Source organism: Chionomys nivalis, chromosome 4, assembly GCF_950005125.1.
Source record: "Chionomys nivalis chromosome 4, mChiNiv1.1, whole genome shotgun sequence".
Classification (NCBI taxonomy): domain Eukaryota; kingdom Metazoa; phylum Chordata; class Mammalia; order Rodentia; family Cricetidae; genus Chionomys; species Chionomys nivalis.
Genome location: NC_080089.1, coordinates 108,206,818 through 108,228,493, shown reverse-complemented (window position 1 = coordinate 108,228,493; position 21,676 = coordinate 108,206,818). Strand labels below are relative to the sequence as shown.

The 21,676-nt window shown below is 40.0% G+C and overlaps 1 protein-coding gene across 14 annotated transcripts in view; it reads left to right on the top strand.

Annotated features, from left to right (window-relative positions):
• The window catches only part of Arpp21 (cAMP regulated phosphoprotein 21), a 160,555-nt gene that overhangs the window by 67,681 nt on the left and 71,198 nt on the right, over window positions 1–21,676 (top strand). For 7 of the 14 annotated variants that reach the window (XM_057768307.1, XM_057768306.1, XM_057768308.1 and 4 more), the window contains exons 10-14: window positions 7,068–7,176; window positions 9,427–9,528; window positions 15,179–15,216; window positions 16,948–17,007; window positions 20,902–21,131. In XM_057768307.1, the coding sequence (XP_057624290.1) occupies window positions 7,068–7,176; window positions 9,427–9,528; window positions 15,179–15,216; window positions 16,948–17,007; window positions 20,902–21,131 (539 nt within the window). Of the gene's footprint in view, window positions 1–7,067; window positions 7,177–7,549; window positions 8,245–9,426; window positions 9,529–15,178; window positions 15,217–16,947; window positions 17,008–20,901; window positions 21,132–21,676 lie in introns of those variants that run through there. The other 7 variants (XM_057768313.1, XM_057768315.1, XM_057768317.1 and 4 more) reach the window with 7 other exon arrangements.

The window sequence follows — 21,676 nt, the reverse complement described above, 5'->3', positions numbered from 1 at the left end:
CTCCTCTCAGATTCTTCTTGTAAGGCAGATGGGCAAGGTGCACCCAGGGTCTAAGCACCTTGTAAGTTTATTACCACTGAGAAAAAGCTTAGAATTAGACAGCTTTCAATAAATTAATATGACGTAACTGCCTCATTAATGAATTGTTGGAAGGAAAAGCTTGTAAAAGCTCCATGCAGAAGGGTGTGTTTTTTGTCAGGGCAGACACTTGTGACAGAGGAAGGACTAGTAGATTAGAGTTATATCACATGAGTGGGTGGACATTACATGAATGGGTCATGGGTTTACTTAAAAAAAAAAAACACGATTGAGGTTTCTAAAATATAAAAAACCTGAAGTTATCTTCGGCAAATCCTGAATCTGAACCAACAGCCTAATCCTAAAATTGACCACTATTTCAAATAGAATCTTTTCAGATTCCATGGTGCTTATAAGATAAAAGTGCTGTGATGGTTGCATAGTTTCAAGAACCTAGGTGTGTATTACACATGGCCTGTATATCTGAAGACATTAGTCAACAATATCTCATAGGAATTGCTTGCAGTAATCATCCATGGATCGTTTTGAAGTACTTTTTCTTTCTGTATTGTAGATATTAGTTTCTATTTGTGCAAGCGCTTGGTTTATAGATAAACTTGAAGAATGATATCAGTGTCCTTAAGCTCAGCGATCTGACTGTATTCCTATTTGGTGGTGCTGAAACTCCATGCTCAATAAAGTTCATGAGTAACTAGTCACACAAACTAAGAATACCATATCAGGTCTTAACTGTATTTTATAAATACAGTTAAAACCACATTTTAAAATGTTTTATCATGTTCTTCTTATCACCTTAAATCTTTTTCTATATTATTGTTTTGTCTTCTTTATAACACACACACACACACTTGGTGATTGTTATTATTTGCTCTTATCATTTTTCATTGGTAGAATTTCTACTCATACAAATCAAGAATAACATACCAATAAACATGGACATCTTACAGTATGAGATGGGTTTTTATGTTTTAGAGGGTCTTAGTGTAAGAAATATGACTGGGGAGAAGAGCAAAATTTAATCTTACAATTCTAAAACCTTACAGTATAGTAGAAAGATTAAGCAATAATTTGACAAAATAAACCGTTTAAATCCCAAGTTCAGCAGATTATAAAACAATACATTCAATGTAAGAGTAAATGACTCAAAGTATAAGAATAATTTTTATAATCCAATAATTTGGTATGAGTCACTATTAAGTTGCTGAATGGTTTTGCTCTCTGTCTGAGATAATAGCTTTCATTATTGGCATAAAATAATACATGATTATTATATTCACAAATCTATAAAAGGTTAGAAGTAAAACTGCCTGTCAGCTCACCATGCACAGACAAACATTCAGCTAACATTCTTGTTGCCATGTGTTGTAGTTGAAACATCAACATAGCCAATTTGTGCTTGTGTTTTATCCAGTGTCTTTCCTTGCTGGACAATATTATTGGACATTGTCTTCGAGGACTTCACATTACTATGACATACCTCAAGTTCCTATGTAGTACAGGAGGGGTCTTCACTCTTCCGTTGTTATGAAATGGAATTTGGTGTTCATTTCCACCCATTTCCTTTGAATTCTTCCTTAGAAATAGAATTGCATTATCAAGGCAAATTGGGATGTTTAATATTTCTTCATCTAAAAAGCCCAGTATTTTTGCCAAAGCAAAAGCACCAACTTAAGAGTCTTAGAGACCTGGGCTGTCATTGAATATTTTGCTAAGTGTCATTTGTGGCAGTCCACAATAAAGAAGAACCATGGTACCTTGTTAGCCTGCACGTCTGTTACACTTAACGATGCTTAACGAACTTGGTAGAAAATGGCTAGCAAGATGGTTTGATCTACAAAATCCTTTTCACACAAGCAGGAGAAACTGACTTTGAATCTCCAGAAGTCAAATAAAAAGACAAGTATGGTTTCACATCTATAGCCTCAGTGTTGGGGAGTAGGAGACTGGGGGACTCCTGGAGCTGGCTGGCTAATAACCTGAATCCGTGAGCTCCAGATGCACAGACAGATGGTGTCTCAGAGTATAAGGTGGAGAGAAATTGAGGGAGACACCTCCAAAACATGTACATAGGTGTATGTATAACCTCCCAAACATGGATACACACAGACATGTATATACCTAAACTATACATACATACATACATACATACACATATACCTACATAAGAAAGAAAACGATTTTGCAAGAGCATGCAAAATTCTAAACACAAATTTGAAAGATTCTAATAATAAAAGATGTAAAAATCTAGCAAAATGATTCAGTCTGCAAATGACCTGAGTGTGATCCCTGGATCTCACATAGAGAACGGAGAGAAATGACTCCTGCAAGTTGTCCTCTGAGCTCCACACAGACACCGTGGTACCCACGGGTGCACACCAAGTAAATAGTACATAATTGCAAACTAAAGCTAATTAAAATTACTTCCACTTTCTATATTAGAGTACAGCGTATAATATCATCCATAAGGAAATGAAGTGGAATAAAATGACAGACTGATATGGGAAATGGTGAAATACACTTAGTCAATAAGGGTGCTGGGCTTGTTTATTTACTTTCAATCAAGGATCCCCTGCTGTGAACACTTGAATGGGAATTTTCAGAGTTTTCTCAGGTTTGTTGTATTTGACAAGCAAAATCCTTTACTATTTGTTTCATTGCCCAGCTGATCTCTCCCTCTGTGCAATGGTATCTATTGAGATATGTTTCCAACCAGGTCCACTTTTTTTGATGATGTGCCAAGGCCTCTGTTACCCTACCCCCACTACCGACTATTACTCCCCACCCCCACAACTGACAATCGCCCCCCACCGTCACCCCACCCCCACCCCACCCCCATCCAGGAGAGCTCTATTCTCCTTTCTGTGCTGGAAGGGAGGGCAAGGTTCAGCAGAACTAGTTGGAAGCAGAATGACAAGTTTGGCCTGAGGAGCATAACACTGAAGCTAAACCGTTTAAAATACTCCAAGATAAGTAAAAGGTTCAAAACAATCATAAGAACAAATGCTTACTTTTTTAAGCTTCTAGGGAAAAATGTTTAACTAAGATTGGAACTGATTGAGTGGAAGAGAGATTTGGCTATCTTCACCAGCTACCCTCTTTTCCATAAGTTCCATCTAAAGGAGGAGCAATGTAGAATCATCTTAAATTTTCATTTCCTCCCCCAGAGAGGCCAAGTCGCTGGCAGGAGATGCAAGCATGTTCACTATACAGGAGCCCTGTGTGCTGTGGGTTTGGAGCAAAGTCTGTTATAGATTATGGGAAGATATATTTTTACCTTAAGATAAGGAAACTATTGCTCACCTAAAATAAACATTAATTTTATTTCCTATGCATTTTGGCAATAATATATAGAAAGGTAGACATGATACCTAATGAAGCACATTCTCAAAACAAAACAAAACAAAAGACAAATTGGACTGGTATGATACTTGTCCATGAGATACATAGCAAAGTCAGCTTACCATCATTTAATAAATACATGGCTTTTCTTTTCTGTAGCTTTGGGAATTGTTTTTTGAGTTTCATTCCTATATTCACAGGTTAAAAGTCATTCATTACCATTGAAATACTATTCCTACATGTATTACTTTAGTGCCATTCATCTTCTGACTCAGAAATAATGCTTATTCAATTAGTTATAAAAGTGATTTAAAAAAAAAAACAACAGAGCTACAATGGTCTATTGTCAGTAGTTTGAATTCAATTATTGTAGTATTTCAATTTATACTTTAGTTAGCTCAAAAGTCATGAATAGCTCTCCATAAAACCAACCTGGAAAAAAATCTTGCTACATTTGTTTAATTATTCTTAAACAAATGTCAAAATTACTTTATGGCCATTTAAAATAATTTTCAAGAAACCTAAAGGAACTAATATTTTTTCTAATTTTTGAAAATGTGATTAAAGAAGATAACTTGCAAATTAGTCACTGAGAATATATTTTGTATAATATATATTAATGTGTGAAATATTCTTAATATTTGTGTTATGAATAACAACATTCATGATTAAGTTTGGCATTCTATCTAAATATTTTTCACACATACATACATGTATGTGATATAAGTAGTTATAAATAACAGCACTATCATGAAATGCAGAAGGAACAATGAAATAGAACTCTATCACACTTTACACTAAGATGTCCTTGGAATAAGGATCCAAAAATGAGGAGGATTGAAATATCTTCCCTACCCAAGAAACTCAGACTTTTGTAAAATGATTTTAATGATTAATACACATAAATTCAATGTTTGACGATCATTCTGTTTTCAACTTGAATTTATGCTCCAATGAACAAACTCTCTGATATCCTGTAATTATTACAGAAATTATGACCTCATATCTGACTGAGTGACTCTTTATCAGTCCTTGAGCTATAATGACTTGTACACAGCTAGGCTAAATGGTTATGCATGCATGCATGCATGCATGCATCCATCCATCCATCCATCCATTCATTTAGATGAGTGTTTCCCTGGCACCAGGTTTGGAGACAGACACTAAGAATTAAGGCTTATAAGGAAACAGTGTCATATAGATGAAAGTTTCTGTCCTGCCTGGTCCAAGAGTCCTTTAGTCCCAAAGAAACACATAGAGGCTTATATTAATTATAAACTCTTTTGTCTATTACCTCAGGCTTATTATTAAGTAGCTCTTACAACTTAAATTAACCTTTAATTTTTGTTTGTGTTTAGCCATGTGGTTTAGTACCTTTTCCCAGTTAGGCATTCTCATCTTGATTTCCATGTATCTGGCTGGGGACTGACTCTGCCTTTCCTCTTCCCAGAATTCTCTTAATCTGGTTGCCCTGCCTGTACTTCCTGCCTGGCCAATCAGTGTTTTATTAAACTAATACAAGTGGCTAATCTTTACAATGTACGAAAGCATTATCCCACAGCCATGTCCAACCCACATAAACTACCTGCCAGCTAGTATTCTGAATTTGCACTCAAATATTCAAATTTTATCTTCAAAGAAGAAATTAGACTAAACAAATTCACCTTTGTGCTCATGCATCAAAATGTTCTGCTCTGAGGTCCTCTCATTTGTGTGTGAATATTTGCAGACTGTTAGAAAATAGATATAAAAGGGATAGCTGTAAATTTAAGCAAATAATTTCATTTATTAGAACTTAACAGACTAGTGCCTGAGGATATCAAAAGAGACTAATTAACATTGATATGATGTAATTAACATTGATGTAATCAACATCGTTATTCCAGTTGACATCCTCATTTCATGTGCTGTTGGGGGTAAGATGATATAGTAGCCAAAGAAGTGTTGGTTGGAAATACCAGAGCCCTAAATCATTTGGCAGGGTTGTCATTTACCCTGAACTATAACTGATCATGTCATCATGACTCCATTGTATAGTAAGGAACCCACACATCCACTGACTGCCCTGTATCAAATTTGTTTATCTCTAATGTACGATTTCCACTTCCAGATCATTTGTTATATTTTAAGTTTGGTAAAGAACATTTGCATTGATCATTAAGATGATGTGATGAGGCCTCTTGGTTCTTTAAGTTGAGGGGTGAAACCCACACCCAGACTTCACCTCCAGTCCATTGTGCACTGTATCATCAGAGGGACTGCACGTACTACCATGTCTGTGGGATGTAACCATGCTATTTGAGGACTGTGGTGTCATGGGCAAATCTATAGTTATGGAAATCAAAATAATCACTGAGGGATGCTTTCCTCATCTTAAAAGAAAATCCCCTTCTATACTCCACTTTTACCAACAGGATAGCATCATTTTATAAATCTTGTGCAGTGTAACTGGTACCAGCCGAGCTTTTCTCCTCGTGCCTGCTCATCAGCTACGGGGCTAATGTATGGACAGGAGTTGAAGAGAGGATGCTTTCACTAAAGTGCTGTTTGTGAGAAAACATTTCATAATTGCTGGTCACCCATTTTAGAACACAGCCAATATAACGTGGCTTCCTCTGTCTGTGATATCAGAAACCAAGCAGAGACAGGAACTCTAGAAGTCATGAGGCAGCCATTCTTAACCTAGAGATAAACACTTCAGCATGTTCTCTGTGATGATCCCAAGTCCCAACTCATTTGTGGAGTTTAGGGTGATTGCAGTGCCAATCATGGCAAGCGAACCCCTAATAATTAAGAGATTTTGCAAAATCAATTGGCCAGTCAGTAGTATGCAACTACTTAGAGCCTTTCCTTCACCCCGATCAGCTAATCAGTTGTTTAAATATCATCAGCTTTTCTTAATTACTGACCTGATTTAGAAGACACAGACCAGAAGGTCAGGAGCTAAAGAAGCTAGCTTCCAGAGCATTCGTTATTGGGGAGAAGAGAAATAGCATTATTTAAACAAAACTCTCAGAGTAGACCCCAAGGATCCTCAGCATGTGCTAAGAGGCAGTCACTATGTGTGGATGAAAGGATGGATTCTATGTTTTAAGCATGAATATTTAGCTGGACCTGGTGGTACAACCTGTAATTCCACCCACTTAGGGGACTGAGGCAGCAGGCCATTGAGTTCAAGGTCAGTCTCTGCAACTCAGTGAGACCAGGTCTCAAAACTAAAAGGATAAAGAGGGCTGGGGATGCAGCTCAGAGTTATAGCCTTTCCTAGAGCCTCTAGAATCAGTCCCCAAATGCCAGAAGATACAAACATTAAAAGTAAGGATACACATGGGGAAATTATATGTGTTCAGGAGTCATCAAAAGTCAAAACACCTAAGAAAAATATCGAAGCCCTGTATGTGTTGGGAGCTTTCACTGGTTTCCATATGTTCGTCCATGGTGATGGGCATGCAGCAAGCAAGATTCTGAACTGGAAATAATAAAAGGTATTGTAACCCACATGTACAAGTGACAAGTTATGACCTACCTGTGCATTTCCAGCAATTCTAATTTCACAGCCAAGAATAAACCCATCTCCTCTCTCTCTTTTAAGTTAAATGCCACTTTGGGGAAAAAAACACAGAAAGAACTAAGTTTAATCAGATGGGAAAAATAGTTTTTTTTATTGCTATGTTTTACTTTGCTGGCAGACCAGAGCAAAGGTTTTGTGAACATTTAAAAGATGAAAAAAGTGAAGAATCCCAGAAGCGGTTTATCTTGAAGCGAGATAACTCTAGTATTGATAAAGAAGACAATCAGGTTGGTTCTCAAGTTTGAGAGTGGCTGACGTTGTTGTTTTGAAGGTGGGCTGACTGATGTTCTTGTTGTACCTCTGTTGTCCCCTCCTGCTTCCCAGCTGCCCCCTCCTGCCTCTGACAACCGCTGCTGCCCTCTCTCCAATCCCTTGGCCTCCATTGCCTTCCCCTCTGGCATTCAGTGGGTAGCCACATGGTGTTGCCTCAGTTGCTTAGCAGTGGCTCTGTGTTGGGCTGCATGGGTGGTGCTTGGCGCAGTCTTTGCTGCATGTTCTGGTGGGGGTCGGGATGCCGCAGGCTCTGAGCTGTGGGGATAAGCTTGTCAGCTGCATTTCCAGATGTCTGTGTAACTCTGCCAGTCGCTCCACTCCCTACAGCTCTGTCCTTCCTTCCGTTGTGCACAATTTGAGCTGGATTATCAATGAGGACCGATGAGCCACCGGTGTAGCTGTAAAGAACATACCTTGTTATGGTGAGGACAGGAGGATTTTGCAACTATCCTAAAAATAAGTCTTCACAGAAAAGCATCGAGTTTACATTCTAGCTCCCCACCCTTCTTCTTGTGTTTTATGGTCTATGTAATGTGTTTGCTCGTTTGCATGAAGTGTAGCAGAAACTGATCCCTGTGTATTTTGCCTGTGACAAAACACTATGTCTTTCTAGAACAGCCCTAATCATGGTCCTTGAGCAAAGGTAAAGAGACCTCACTGAATCTCTTCTCTGCGTGGGCAGGAGGGAGGGAGGTTACAAGCAAGAAGACTAAGTAAATGACAAAACCAAAAAAAAAAGAAAAAATAATAATGACAAAAAGAACACCAGAAAGTCAGGAGACTGTCCTGACAATTGTACTTGTTGTCTGATAATCCAAATAGATATTTTTGAAACATGCCTTTTCTTTAAAGTTTATAAAGGTAAGACAATATGTATCTCACTCAAGGTCTCGTATTAATTACTCAGGTGAGTCACCCTGAGCCTGCGTGTGCATCTCTGAACATATGTTTTTCTTTGTAAAAAATACAAAAAAGAAAAAAGAAAGAAAGAAAGAAAGAAAGAAAGAAAGAAAAAGGAAAAGTCTATTTCTCATTGTACCTCCTTGTCTCCCACCACTGCTGCCCCAGCCCTGAGCTGCACCGGGACTCTTGTTGACTCCAAAACATGCCTGTGTTGTGTACTCCATGGGTGTCTGGTGAGCGTACGAATGAATGCGCTTAGTGCAGAGATTATTCTGTTCAGAATGGCGAATAGGTGGGAGGGCAGCTGAGATGCAGGGAGTGGGTCAGAGAGGATGAGGACTCGCAGTTCTCATGCTGGGTCCTTTGGACTGCTATTTTAGCTGTCTTTGCACCGGCATTGGCCGTTATCAACACACAGGGTTTCTAAGCAGAGTTTATGCCCCTGTGCAATTCACAGGGCCAGCCACTGGGCCAACAAAGAAGCCTTCGGAGCCAGAGACTATCCACAAGTTCCTTTCAGACTCCCACTTTCTCTGCTTTTTTATTCTTTCTTGAGATCCCAAATGTGCACAGTCACTTCCTACCTCAGACACCCTGAACTCACTCTTCACTCTTTTCCATCAACAGTTTGCCTCCTGTTGGGGTCAGGCACACTCAAAAAAGGGGAAAAAGACTATCCCTGGCCATCCAATTTCTGGACCAATTCCCAAGGCATAAGCAACGCTGCTTATTTTTTAAATATTTATTCTACTTTGCTCCATAGAAGATGAACTAGGAGTAGCAATCTTTCTTATGTCAGCATGTCATACACAGACATACACACCCACACACATACACACACATGAACATAGATGCATACACACATACAACCATACACAAACACATAGATAAACACACATATACACATTACACTCACATACACATACATCCACACACACATGCACATCCACACACAGAGATCACACACAGATACATAAACTTACATACTCATACATATCACACACACACACATAGCACACACAGAGATATACACACATACCTGCACATATATACACCACACACACATGAATGCACACACAAGCATAAACATATACATAACATACACACATGCATACACACACGTCACACACAGAGATAAACATGCATACTTAAGTTCATATCCCCCAGCCTAGCCTCCTCAGGGAGCAGGGGGGTGGGGCTTGTCAGGCTCCAGTTATCTAAATGAGCATTTATTATTCTCAGTTGACAGTTGCTTAACAGCTCAACATGGATAACCCTCCTGATTTCTTTTCTCTGTTCAGCAAAACAGAATGCATCCATTTAGAGATGACAGACGAAGTAAATCAATTGAAGAGAGAGAAGAGGAATATCAGAGAGTGAGGGAGAGAATATTTGCACACGATGTGAGTAGTTGTTTTAATTGCCTCTTGAGTACGGGTCCTTCCATCAGCAGAAAGGCCCCTCCTTCCTCAGAGAGAGCTGGCAGGGAGGACAGAGGCCGGGACCAAGAGCAAGTCACAAAGCAGAAAACAGCAGTGTTTCTGGGAAAGAACCTGGCTCAGGGTTGTGGTGCAAACAGACCGAGAGTCTGCGTGTGCTCTCAGGGATAGAGATATGACCTGGGTCACTAAAAGAGAGTCAGTATAGAAAGGGTTGTTAGGTTCCAAAATCCCTTTACATCCATAGTGGTGAATTAAAAAACAACAACATTAGGGACATAGACATGGCCCAGTGAGTAAAATGCTTCCTGTGCAAACAGAAGAACCTGAGTTTGGATCCCAGGACCCTGTAGAAGGCAGGCATGGAGGCAGGCTTCCATAACACAAGCGCTAGGAAGGCAGAAACAGGCAGATCCCGAGAGCTCATTGGCCAGGCAGTCTAGTCCACTTGTGAGCTCCTGATTCACTGAGAGACCCTGACTACAAACAACAAGGTAGAGAGCAGTACAAGAACACACGAGTACCCAGACATACACATGTGCAAATACTGCACACACATGCTTGCACAGATTGCACATGTGCACACGAGCACACACCAAGCACCTTCTGAATTCTTAGCAGATATGAACACTTCCTCATACAAAAGCTAGATGATAATATTTGGTTCCATTCTTGATTTCAGATCAAATCAAATCTGTGAACAATTTGTTAAAGCAATAATCACAACAATCACAGAAAACCTCCTTTTAATTCAAAGCCAAACAAAGAAAATGTGGTTGTGATTTAAAAATAAGTTTTTGCCCATTATTCTCAAGACCAAATGTAATTAAGTTAGATAAAAATGAAAATATGAAAATTAAAACTGAATTTACAAACAAGTGAAAACACTGAGAAATTTCCACAGCTTTCTATTCTATGGAGTCCTTGGGAACTTCCTTAGTTGTTAGGGAGCCTGATCTCTGCAACCTGTGGAGGAGGCTTCAGTGTGGTCCTCTGTGGACAACACTTCCAGCATGCTCAGTCAGACCAAATCTCTGTTATTGCGGCTTGTTTCTGGAGGGCACACCAAGCCAACAGGATACGTGGGCTTTGCTCCCCAGTTTTGAGGAGATCACTTGAAGCCAAAGCAAGTGTCAGCACCCCCACACACACACACTCATGATGATTCTATAGCTTGACGCTGCAGAAGGGGCAACACCTGCTATGTGGGTTCCACCCTTCTATCCTCCCTACCTCATGCTTCTTGAACACACTGACATAGAAGTTTAGTGATTGAGTACTCTGGCCCAGAGCTCTTAAATTAAGAGAGCATGGGAGAGGAAAATAGAGGTTAGCATAGCTAGGGGTATGGGTGCAAGTCTAGAAAATATGAGTGGACTACATTGACTCTTGTTATGGTCAGGATGTACCTGGATACATACTCTCACCGGATAAGAGAATAAAGGACACAAATTTTTGACCTTGTCATGAGAGAGCAGAACGTGGTGAGCTGAGGGGCAACCCATTTGCTTCTGAAGCCCTTCATAGAGACAGCTTCTCCAGAATGTTGATTTGTCTTCTAGTCTTTAACCCCCTTCTCTTTTGTATGTGTACTTACCTACATACAGGCGATTTCCCCTGACACTCTGCTTCTAACAAGTCAAATGCTTTAGGAATGTGTCAATAGATTGAGACACAAATGTCCATCACACAGGCAGGGTATTTTGTTATTATCTTTGTAAAGTTATGCCCATTGTTGGAGCTGGGTGCCAGGAAACACAGCCTCGGATGCCTGTCTGGAATAGGAATGAAATCCACTATTCTTACCCCCAGGAAGATGGCCACAGGGAGAAGGGGCATACAAGGTTTCCCTTCTCTGGAGACAGAGGTCCCAGGAAAAGCACTTGAGGCACTTTTGACCATGATAAGCTTTACTGGCCACAAGGAGGAATGACATTCTTTTCAACTGAAAAGTAGATCTAAGTGTGACAGAGCTTAGGTGCCAGGCTATTGCCGGTCCCTCGCTAACCCCTGACCCATTAGGTTTGGCTGAGGAACTGCCAACTGTTTATAAATTCACTCATGTGGAGACTGGCAGACCACCCTTGTGAATTGGAACCAGTCTATAGTTGGCAATTTTCTTCAAGGTGAGCTTCCCTGGATGGAGATCATGGCATGTTTCCAGAAATGGCAGCTCCATTTCCCCCACAAAATGTGATTCATGAGAGAAACGGAAGCAATGTTCTTTTAGGATGTGGCCTTGGAGGTGCCCGTTTCCCCTCCCACTATACAGAATAGCCCCAGAACAATGTGGGAAGACTGTGTTAATGAGGAAGAAGGCAAGAGGTGACTCAGGAGTAAGGAGATGTTACCACAACATCTATCTGCTCAAAATTTCAAGGATGGAGCATGGCCAGTTGAACTTTCTTGAACACATATGCACCTTAACACATCTTCCTCACCGCTTGCACGGTGACAGCCTGCTTCATGGGGCATTCATTGACCTATGCACGTGCAGTTCCCTAGCTGGTTGACCCTATACCGCTCAGAATGTTGATTAATATTCACCATGAAAAGACCATTTTCTACAAAATAATAGTTGCTTTACAGTAAATCAACTATTAAGCCAATACAAAGGATCCAGCATAAGGACCCTGTATTTTAGAAATCTAATTTTTATTCTAACTATTCTTTGATTTTATTTTCTCATAATTAAAAAAAACAGAATGAACAAAACCAGTTTTGCTCAACAATTATTATTTAAATGGTAGCTATTCAAATATTGAGTATGTGTATATCTTTCCCTACCTGAGCTAACACCAGAGAATTGGGACATCTCATTTACACTTTAGCAAAACTCAAGTTTATTTTAAAATTAGAAATGTTCTTGAGTGTTTTGGGGAAGCGTCTTGGTGCCTCAGATGTGAGTGTATATGTTTGAGAAGCAGTGCGCATGTGTGCCTGTATGTGTCTTTATATATGCAGCCACATGAACAAAATAGGCATGTTGCCTTGGAGATATGCTAGAAACAATTTCAAATATGGTTTTCAAAGTTTGGTATCTTGAGAAAAGACTGCTATCTGAGAGCCAAAAAGTTGTAAGTGTACAGACAAATTTAGCTCTCAAATAATAAAGCAGTAAATCTCTATTCTCAGTCATATTTGAAAAAAATAATTATTTCTTTGATGACAATTTAATCTCATTTTCTGGTTCTTTTCACCTGATGTTACTAACCTTGGGAAGACTTGTTAACAAGGCAGGATATTGAGAAACGATGTCTTGCCTGGAAGGTATTTTTTGAGGACATTTGTGTGTTGATGGAGCTCCCAGAAGGCTCCTGGTGACCCTCCAGCAAGTGTGGGGTCTGTCCTCTGAGAGCTGCAGAGAGGGCACAGGCTGTGAGCACAGTGGGGGTAGGATGTGGGGGAGAATTCTAACCCATTAAGCAAAACCATTTTCTTCTTTGGAAAAAAAAAAAGAGCCTTTTAAATATTCGGGTGTGCATGTAAGTGACAGCTTTAAATGTTGCACTTAATTACTGTGACACTTTCATCTTTCTCTGCCATTAAATGTGCAAGTTATTAATACCCCTTTTCCAAAGTTTATTTCCACCAGCTACTGAGTCACAGCCCGTAGCTGTCTCACTTAGGAGAGTGTGAGGACCCCGGGGAGGATCTTTCCAAACACTCAGATGCATACTTTTGAAGGATGTTTATTGGGGACGAGTATCTTTGATTTGTTGGTGTCTTGATTTTTCATTCAAAGAACTGAAGCTGTTCAATCTCTCCTCCCCAAACGGTTTGTGGTCGAGATGTCAGAATGTCTTTAATCAACTTCCTCAAATAGGTTGAATCTCCACTTCCAGGGCCTGGTGGTAACATTGTGAAGCCCACTGACTCCTTCCCAACCATTGAGGAGACACCATGTCTAAACAGAACCTTTGGCTTAGTGGAAAGAAATGATTTCACTGTCAGAATGAACGTGGAGAACAGTACCTGGCTTGCCTCTCTGAGAGCTGGTTTCGTGAACTGCAAGTTTAATGTGAAGAATTGCTAACAGGGGCTGGGTTGATGCCTCAGTTGGCAAAGAACAGAGGCATGAGTTTGACCGCCCCCCCAAATTCAACCAAGAAACTCTAAGGCATGATGTCACATGCTTGTAATCCCCATAGGGAGGCAGAAACAGGTGGATTCCAGCGTCTCTGGCCAACAAGCCTAGACTTCTTGGAGAGTTCTAAGTCAGTGAGAGACCCTATTTCATAAAAGCAAGGTGGAGATCTGTGAGATGGCTCACCAGGTACAGGCAGTTGTCACCAAGCCTGACAACCTTAGCACAATCCCCAAACACACACCTGAAGAAAGGAAAGAACTGACTCCTGCTGGTTGTCTTCTGAGCTCCACACATGCACCTTGGCATGCACACATACACACATGTTCACACCAAACACACACACATACACACAATACAAAATAGTTTTTAAGCAACCAGCCAAGCAAATAAAACATTGACAGCCCCTGAGGAACAACACCTGAACTTGTCCTTTGACTTCACACTTACACATACATATGTGCACAGACATACATGTGCACACATACAAGTACATATGTGCACAGACACACATGGATATGTGCACACTTGCACAAAGAACTGCCAAAGAGTCATTGCTATTTCTGTAGAGTAATGGACTCGCTAGGTTCCTATTTATCTCTTTTGTAGGTCACTTACTTATTTTGAAATATGTACACGGAAAATGGTGCCTAAGTAGGTAGATAGATAAACACCTAACATTGAAAATAGTTCTTATTATTTCCCAGGCACAGTGTGCAGTGTGCTGTTACATGAGCACATCTCTGCTTTACATAGATTTCTCTTTTCCTTTGTTTAAATTTAACCAGATTCATCTTTTCTCGGATACCATCTAGATAATGATGCTAGAATTTTATCTTCCCTAGAGTTAGTTCAGTAAAGGAAGCAAATCAAGAAAGCTGTTGGCTTTTTCTGTGAAAAGCCAGAGGAAAAACACTTGATAACATTTTTAAAATTAGTTCCAACTGGCCAAGGCTTGTCTTCTGTCCTGCCCCTCCCTTTAATTAAGATTAATAATTGATGACATTTCTTCAATTTGGAGACACTTGCAGTAAGTCTATCTCTTCCATGAGGACGTGTCTCTCTGAGGCAGGGACGCCTCTCTGAGGCAGGCATGTCAGGATGTGGGTTCACAGCTCTGCCGTCCCTCGGAGGGTCACGGCAAATCTGCTTCTTCTCTCTTGGTTTCAACCTGTGCCCTTGACCGGTGTACGATGCTGCATGGTTGCTCGGGACTCAGCAGTCCCTGGTCTCTCCAGCTGTTTCACACCCGCTTCTCTTTGACCTTCATCCTGACCTGGAACTTAATCTGTTCATACTTGAAGAGTTCCTGATGGGAAATATCCCGTGCTGCTGAGAACTGGTTATTCTGCCAGCGACACTAACCTATTTCTCTCCTTTTAAAGTTCTCATCTTTTGTGCATAATTTTCTTAATCTTTTCCCCCCTAGGAAGGGAAAGTAGTTTTAAAATCAGGCAAGGATTTGCGAGAGCTCCGCCAATCCAGCACATCTGACATGGTGCCCTGTTTTTTATTTTTATTTTTCAGTCAGTTTGCTCCCAGGAAAGTCTGTTTTTGGACAACAGGTAAAATGAAATTTATGTTTCTTGTGTCTTTCGAGGAACGGTTTGTCGTGTGTCCTTTACATTCTCATGTTCATACGTATTGCAAATATAAGTGTGTACTTGAATATATGTATGAGAGCATGCATATATCAATGGATACACACCTATATACTCACATATATGTTACTTGATTTGTTTATAAAGACTCTATTTGGGGAAGAAGTTTTCTCAGTTACTTCCAGACAGAGGCTTAGGCATTTTCCACTGAAGTCTCTGTTTTAGGCTCTCCCATGTAATCCCTGCAACCTTGACGTGGGATAAGAGTGGAGACCTTGTGGGCATGCAGCTTCTCCGGCTTACTGACCAGGCTGCTGAAAGTGTTTTCAGCCATTTCTTACATCTTATCACCTTAACTAGCTATGCCAAAAGAAATTAAATTATTATGATTTTAAATTTCAAATTGTAACAGTCTCCCTGTCTTCCTGAAAGGGCTGAGGTGAAAACTTTATCCACAATGCCTTTATATTTATCAGTCTGCCTGGCTTAAGCCTTAGCGTCAGGGGCGGGGGGGGGGGGGTGCTGGAGAAACAGAGAGTTGATGGAGATTGTAGAACGTCTTGGGGTTAAGGGCAACCCTGCTAAACTTAACCTGTCAGAACTTACCCTTCTGAAACAGCTTCAAACCGTCACAGCTATTGAAACGCTCCCATGATTCAATTATGTGGATTCCAGACAAGTGAAGCAAGCCGCATGAGCTGTACTAGCCACATTTAAGACTAATCAAAATCTGAACTTGATTTAGAAACACAGAATTGGTAAATAAAGCAGCTGTTAATTTGATTGCAAGTGTCATTAGAATGGGTGTCCCTCTAAGTCTGACCAAAATTGAAGTTGATTAAACACTCGTACACGGACTTTAAACCGGATATTAGGAATAACAAGAAAGAAGTCACAGTGTCAGCAGTTGGAAATGTTGAGAGAATCACCTCTTTGAGATGGAATAAAAAAAGATAAAATATGATCGTTCCAGTTTGAGGCACATGTTTCCCCTTTTCAGTAAAACTGAGAGTTCATAACTGACTACCTTGGTGGTGACCTGAGGCATTTCAAAATTTTACACCTGTACCAGACAGAGTATTGACAGTTTACTTCCATGGGAACATATTTCTAAGTCATCTAACCAACCTTTCCCCTACAATATTCCCTAATACTATCCATTGATTCTTAATTGCCCAAGGTATTCAAGTTGGATCATATTCAACAGTCTAAGAACTGGTCATATATGTTCATTGCCTGTATGAACATGCCCTGATAGTTCAAGAAGGAAACATCAAACATCAAATTGAATGTCCCTCCAGGAAAAATAAAATGTAAATGGACACTTACTTCTGGAATTCTCATATTTCCAGTGAGTCCAAGGGATTAATAAATAATTTTATAGTTCTCTTGAAGAAAATCCCAACAACTGTGTTTAATTAAATTTCTATCCTGTGTCGACGAGCCTCTTGCATTTCCCTTTCCCTGTGTCCACATTTTTTTCCTTTGCCGCTCTATCTAACACAGACTAGGGACTACATCCTCACATGCTGCCGTGAATTTGCTCAAACGAACGTTAACATCACACAGGGAAATTCTAACACATGGGATTGGCTTACACACAAGGCATGCTGTGATGTGGTGCACACCCGTCCCATATAGGGCATTGCAAACCCTTGGGCTTTGTGTCGTAAACATCATCTTTTTCATTCCCAGTAGGCTCCAGGAAGACATTCACATATGCAATGAGACCTATAAGAAAAGACAGCTCTTTCGGTTGGTATGGTTTACTTTTATAAACTGTGTTTTCAGATGATGTGGCAGAATCCACGTGAAATATAAGTGTTAGCATGCAATATTTCTGTTCATGGGATAGAATCCGTTCAATTCTCTTTTCTTAGCATTTGTTACACAATGAGAAGGTGAGAATTAGCACTGGGAAGTCATCGCTCTGTGTATTCTCTTCCTGGGGTCTTCCCAGAAGTGTCTTTATGTGGAGGATTCTCCGTTAAAACTCGTTGAACACTTTCAAACCCACTTTGACAAATTAAGCAGAGTTCAGATTTCTCTGGAAGGCTACAATTATATGTACATTCCCAATTCTGGGAACCAAATAGGTGATAACTCTACTAGGGAGACTGGTTTTTAAATCACTGCTGTCCATCATAGTATTTCAAACATTATTTTAAGCATCTATTTCATTTCTAAAAAAAAATTGTGAGGTTTCTTTCCATGATAATGGACTGTTTAAACCAAGATCTGCAGTGTGAGGGGAAGGAAGGAATTCTTTTTTGACTTCTGTTTTAGGCTAACACCTCTTTGAGAGCAGAGAGGCCATACACATTTTTCATCACGCTCTTACATGTCTACTTGACATGCTTTATAAGGCCAGTTTTAAACGGCGTTATTAAAAATACTCAGTATCAGGTCCTACCTTATGACCCAAGTTCAATTCCCAGGATCCACATGGTAGAAAGAGAGAACTGACTCCTGTATGTTGTCTTCTGAGCTACACACACAGGACTTGGTACATGCATCATACACACACACACACAAAAAAAAAAAACTGTAATAAAACATTTTAAATATTCAGTATCTACTATGTATATATGGATATATTTCTAAATACCAGGTTCATCTCTGGTAGAAGAAAGCTAAAACCCCAAACAAACTCTTACTAGTTTCAGCAAAGAAGAAAAGTAGACTGATTGTGTGCTGGTCCAACGCCTTTGGCTAACGGCTTGAATTGAGGTCTTCCTCATTCATGGAGGTTTATTCTTTCATCAGGCATCAGCAAAAAAAAAAGAAAAGAAAAGAAAAATGGATTCCTCATTTCTTCAGTTCTAACTTTTTTAGGCTGAACACTGATGATCTAGCTAGTTCCCTGTGCATCATTAGATATTCCCCTTGCAATTTTGAATGTTTAAGAGAAATGACCTTGAATTTCTCCGTTGGAAACCCAGACCCTGAAATCACATACTCTGTGATACAGATTAGATGCAAGCCTTCCAACAGCTAGTTCCTTTGACGCAGCTCCCAAGTCAGCTCATAGTCGAGCTATAGTATAATCAGGGAAGCAATCCCAATGTGGAGGCCATCACTTACCCCAGTCACTACGTCCCGGAGCTCAGGACACAAAGGTTGTTGTAAAGGTGGTTTTGAGTACATATTATTACCCTAAGTTGGGGAAAATAAAAGTATAATTTTCAGAAATATAGGAAAATGTAAGTAATAATCAGAGAAACAGAACACTATATATAATAACTATTATGGGATGAATTACTTGCTCTCTATAAAAGGACCAGCTCCAATGACCATTATTTTCCTAGATGTTGGTTGGAAAGGACCAAGTTGAACTTAAAAAGGGGGAGGCATTTGAGTAAGTGCTTTTCTGTAATATTTATGATTCCATACCAAGTAGATTTGGAATTCATTTTAGGACCCAGCTTGCTAATATCGGGATAAATAGCCAATAAATAGAAAACTAAGAGTTATATTTAAATTTGTGCATATCTAGAAACCACAAATAAATTGTCTATTTAATTTGGATTCTGTTTATAGGGTCTCCTAAAAGCAGAAACTTTAAATTTCACACTTTAAAAAATGCATAGCTTCTGATTTAGGATGGTGAGTTGAGCTGATATCACAGAAGAATATCTTAGGTCACTTTGTGAATGAGGGGATGTAATTAAAGTCTAATGAGCTTGTAGAGTTGTTAGACACAGCTCTACATGCCAAAGGGTGTCAACTACAACCCAGGCAAAATGGAGGTCGCTTTCTTTTGCAAAGACACTCTTGGCCACACTGGCATTCTTGCAGGTCTAAATGCCTGCCATGGAGGTGCAGAAGTCACAAATAGAAGGGATAAAAGGAGCAAAATTGATGATTGAACAGATAATCACCCCCATCTGGAGGGTTTCTTTCTGCCTCGTTCAACGTGTTGAGGCTCAGGACCACCCCAGATTTTCAAGTCAATGTTTTTCTGTAAAGAATATTCCAGGTCCTCTGTAGAAGAGGTTATTGTCCAATTCCTGCTTCATTCAGAGATGTTAAGGAATGATTCAGCTGCACTTTGTCAAAGATGGGTCAACATAGTCAGAATTATACAAGAAAAGAATGAAGTCGAACTTAGATGTTGGAAGAACAAACTGGGCTAGAGAACCAAGCCCTTAGGATGGCAATTCTTCTACAATAGCCTCAATAGTTTTCGTACATTTCTGAGTGTGTAAATTAAAGGCACCTGGCCATTGGCGATCAACTTTCTTTATATACCAAGTCTCCTCTTCGGTGCCCGTTACTTCTGAAATAAGCCATTCCCAAGGTTCTGACAAAGACATCGAAAGAAAACGTTGATGAGGGGGTGTTACCATCCACCCTGCCTCATGAAAATGCTTTTTATTCTCTGATTTCTCTGTTCAACCCTTCCCTTGCTTATCAAATCTCCTCTTTGATTTACTAAGTCTCAAATCCAGTTTCCTTCTTAATCTTCCCAGACACAAATAAAAGTTTCATAAATTGAAACAGGAGCCAAAACTTCGCCGCTGTTTCTGCTCATGTGACAGGAGTATTTCTGTCAGATATCTATACACACTTCTAGCGCCTCAACGGGACTTTATTGACTTTAAAGGATTGTTTGAAAACAAAGCTTCTGGTCAGGGATTGAGATTTGATTCAAGCACTGATTACATCACATCACACACTGGTGTGAAGTCACAATTACACTTATTATCTATGAGTAATGCCCTCTTCGGCCATGTATAACCCAGGAGAATTCTAAGGCACTTTAATGGTGCGCTGTATCAGCAGGAAAAAACGAAACGAAAGCTTTGTAAGCATGCACAATGCTGTTCTTTAAGGAGATTGGAAACCAGTGAAGCTACAAATTTCCTCAGAAAACACATGCACATTTGCATGTTCCTTGAAGGAACTCTGGAGTCTTGGAAATTCAGCTTTAGCTTCCCTTATATTGGACACAGTTTGAATGAATGCGTTCTTTCACTTTGAAATTTGCAATTTCCATTGATGCCCTTGGCAAATCTCATGCCAAAGTATAGTGCCAGCCCTGCTGTTTTCATAAACTTTCCTACCCGGGAAGGGTAATGAGCTGTCTCCTTAGACTTCCAAGGTTAAACTCACAGGGCAGAGTCTTAGTGTGAGTTCATATGGTAATTCCGGGACAGCTCTTTTGTCAAAATCTTGCTGAACAAAGATATCATACAGAACATAAAGTTGGAAAATGAATTAATAAATAGATTTTCTCCAAGGCCAATTATTTAATGCTAAAAAAGAAAAAAAAAACTTCTTTCCTGGGAATTATTTTTAGAATTATGTAAGATGATGATTACTCCTGAGCATGAATTCATTATTGATTCAAGTCAGGACAGAGTACCCACTTTCAGAGAGAGAAGCTAACGATTATATCACTTGTCTCCCACCGTGTCTCCTTCACTGGCAGAGGGATATTGGTGTCTCTAGGTTTGATTTTCCCGTGTATAATGTGTGCCATGTGTCATACGTTATGTGTCTTTGTGTCTGTTGGAGGTAGGGGGGTTCTGTTTAAAGAGTCAATGAGAAGAGTGTAGAAGACTCTTCTACTAAGGGCCCCTATGCCCACCCACCCCATCATGACACATAACTCTGTCCCCGTGAATCTCTCTGATGACCGTGCAGGGGTAACCGAGACAGCTCGGGAAGGACTTCCGGGAGTCGGCAGAGCAGCTCAGAGACAGAGCTCAGGTGGTCCGACCAGCAGCGGGCCTGGAGCAGCACAGACTCTGACAGCTCCAACCGCAATCTGAAGCCCACCATGACCAAGACAGCAAGTTTTGGGGGCATCACGGTGCTGACCAGGGGTGATAGCACGTCCAGTACCAGGAGTGCTGGGAAACTGTCCAAAACAGGTAGGTATCACTGAATGGGTCCCTGCCCTGGTGCCTCCTGGAGTCTATGCAGACCATCTGCTCTCCGTTTCTCTCGACTTTGAATTAACTAATAGCAGGAATATTAACTCCACTCCATTCTAGGAATCAGGAGATGCTATTTAAGTGAGTTATTGTAACTAGCCACAAACTTGAAGGACACCACTAAGCTTCTTCCTTAGTTTCCTTACTGGTAAAATGTAAGTTATCATAGTACGTTCTTTGAACCCAGTTTACTTACTTAGAGTTTAAATGACATCATTTTTTAATGGTTATAGCACCTTGGCAAATACAGATAAAAACTATAACAAAAAATCAGCTACTGCTTTTAAATGCAATGCTACGACACACTCAATGCAGCTGCCGTGTGAGGTCACTATAGTAGTAATAGACTCAGTAATAGTTCCTCTGTTCCTGGACCTGTTATTATTTAAACTATGTACCTATTTCCTCCTCTGAGGTATATAAATGATAGCATCCCTACATTTAATGGTTATTAGGAAGACAAAAAGCTTCAATACATGCAA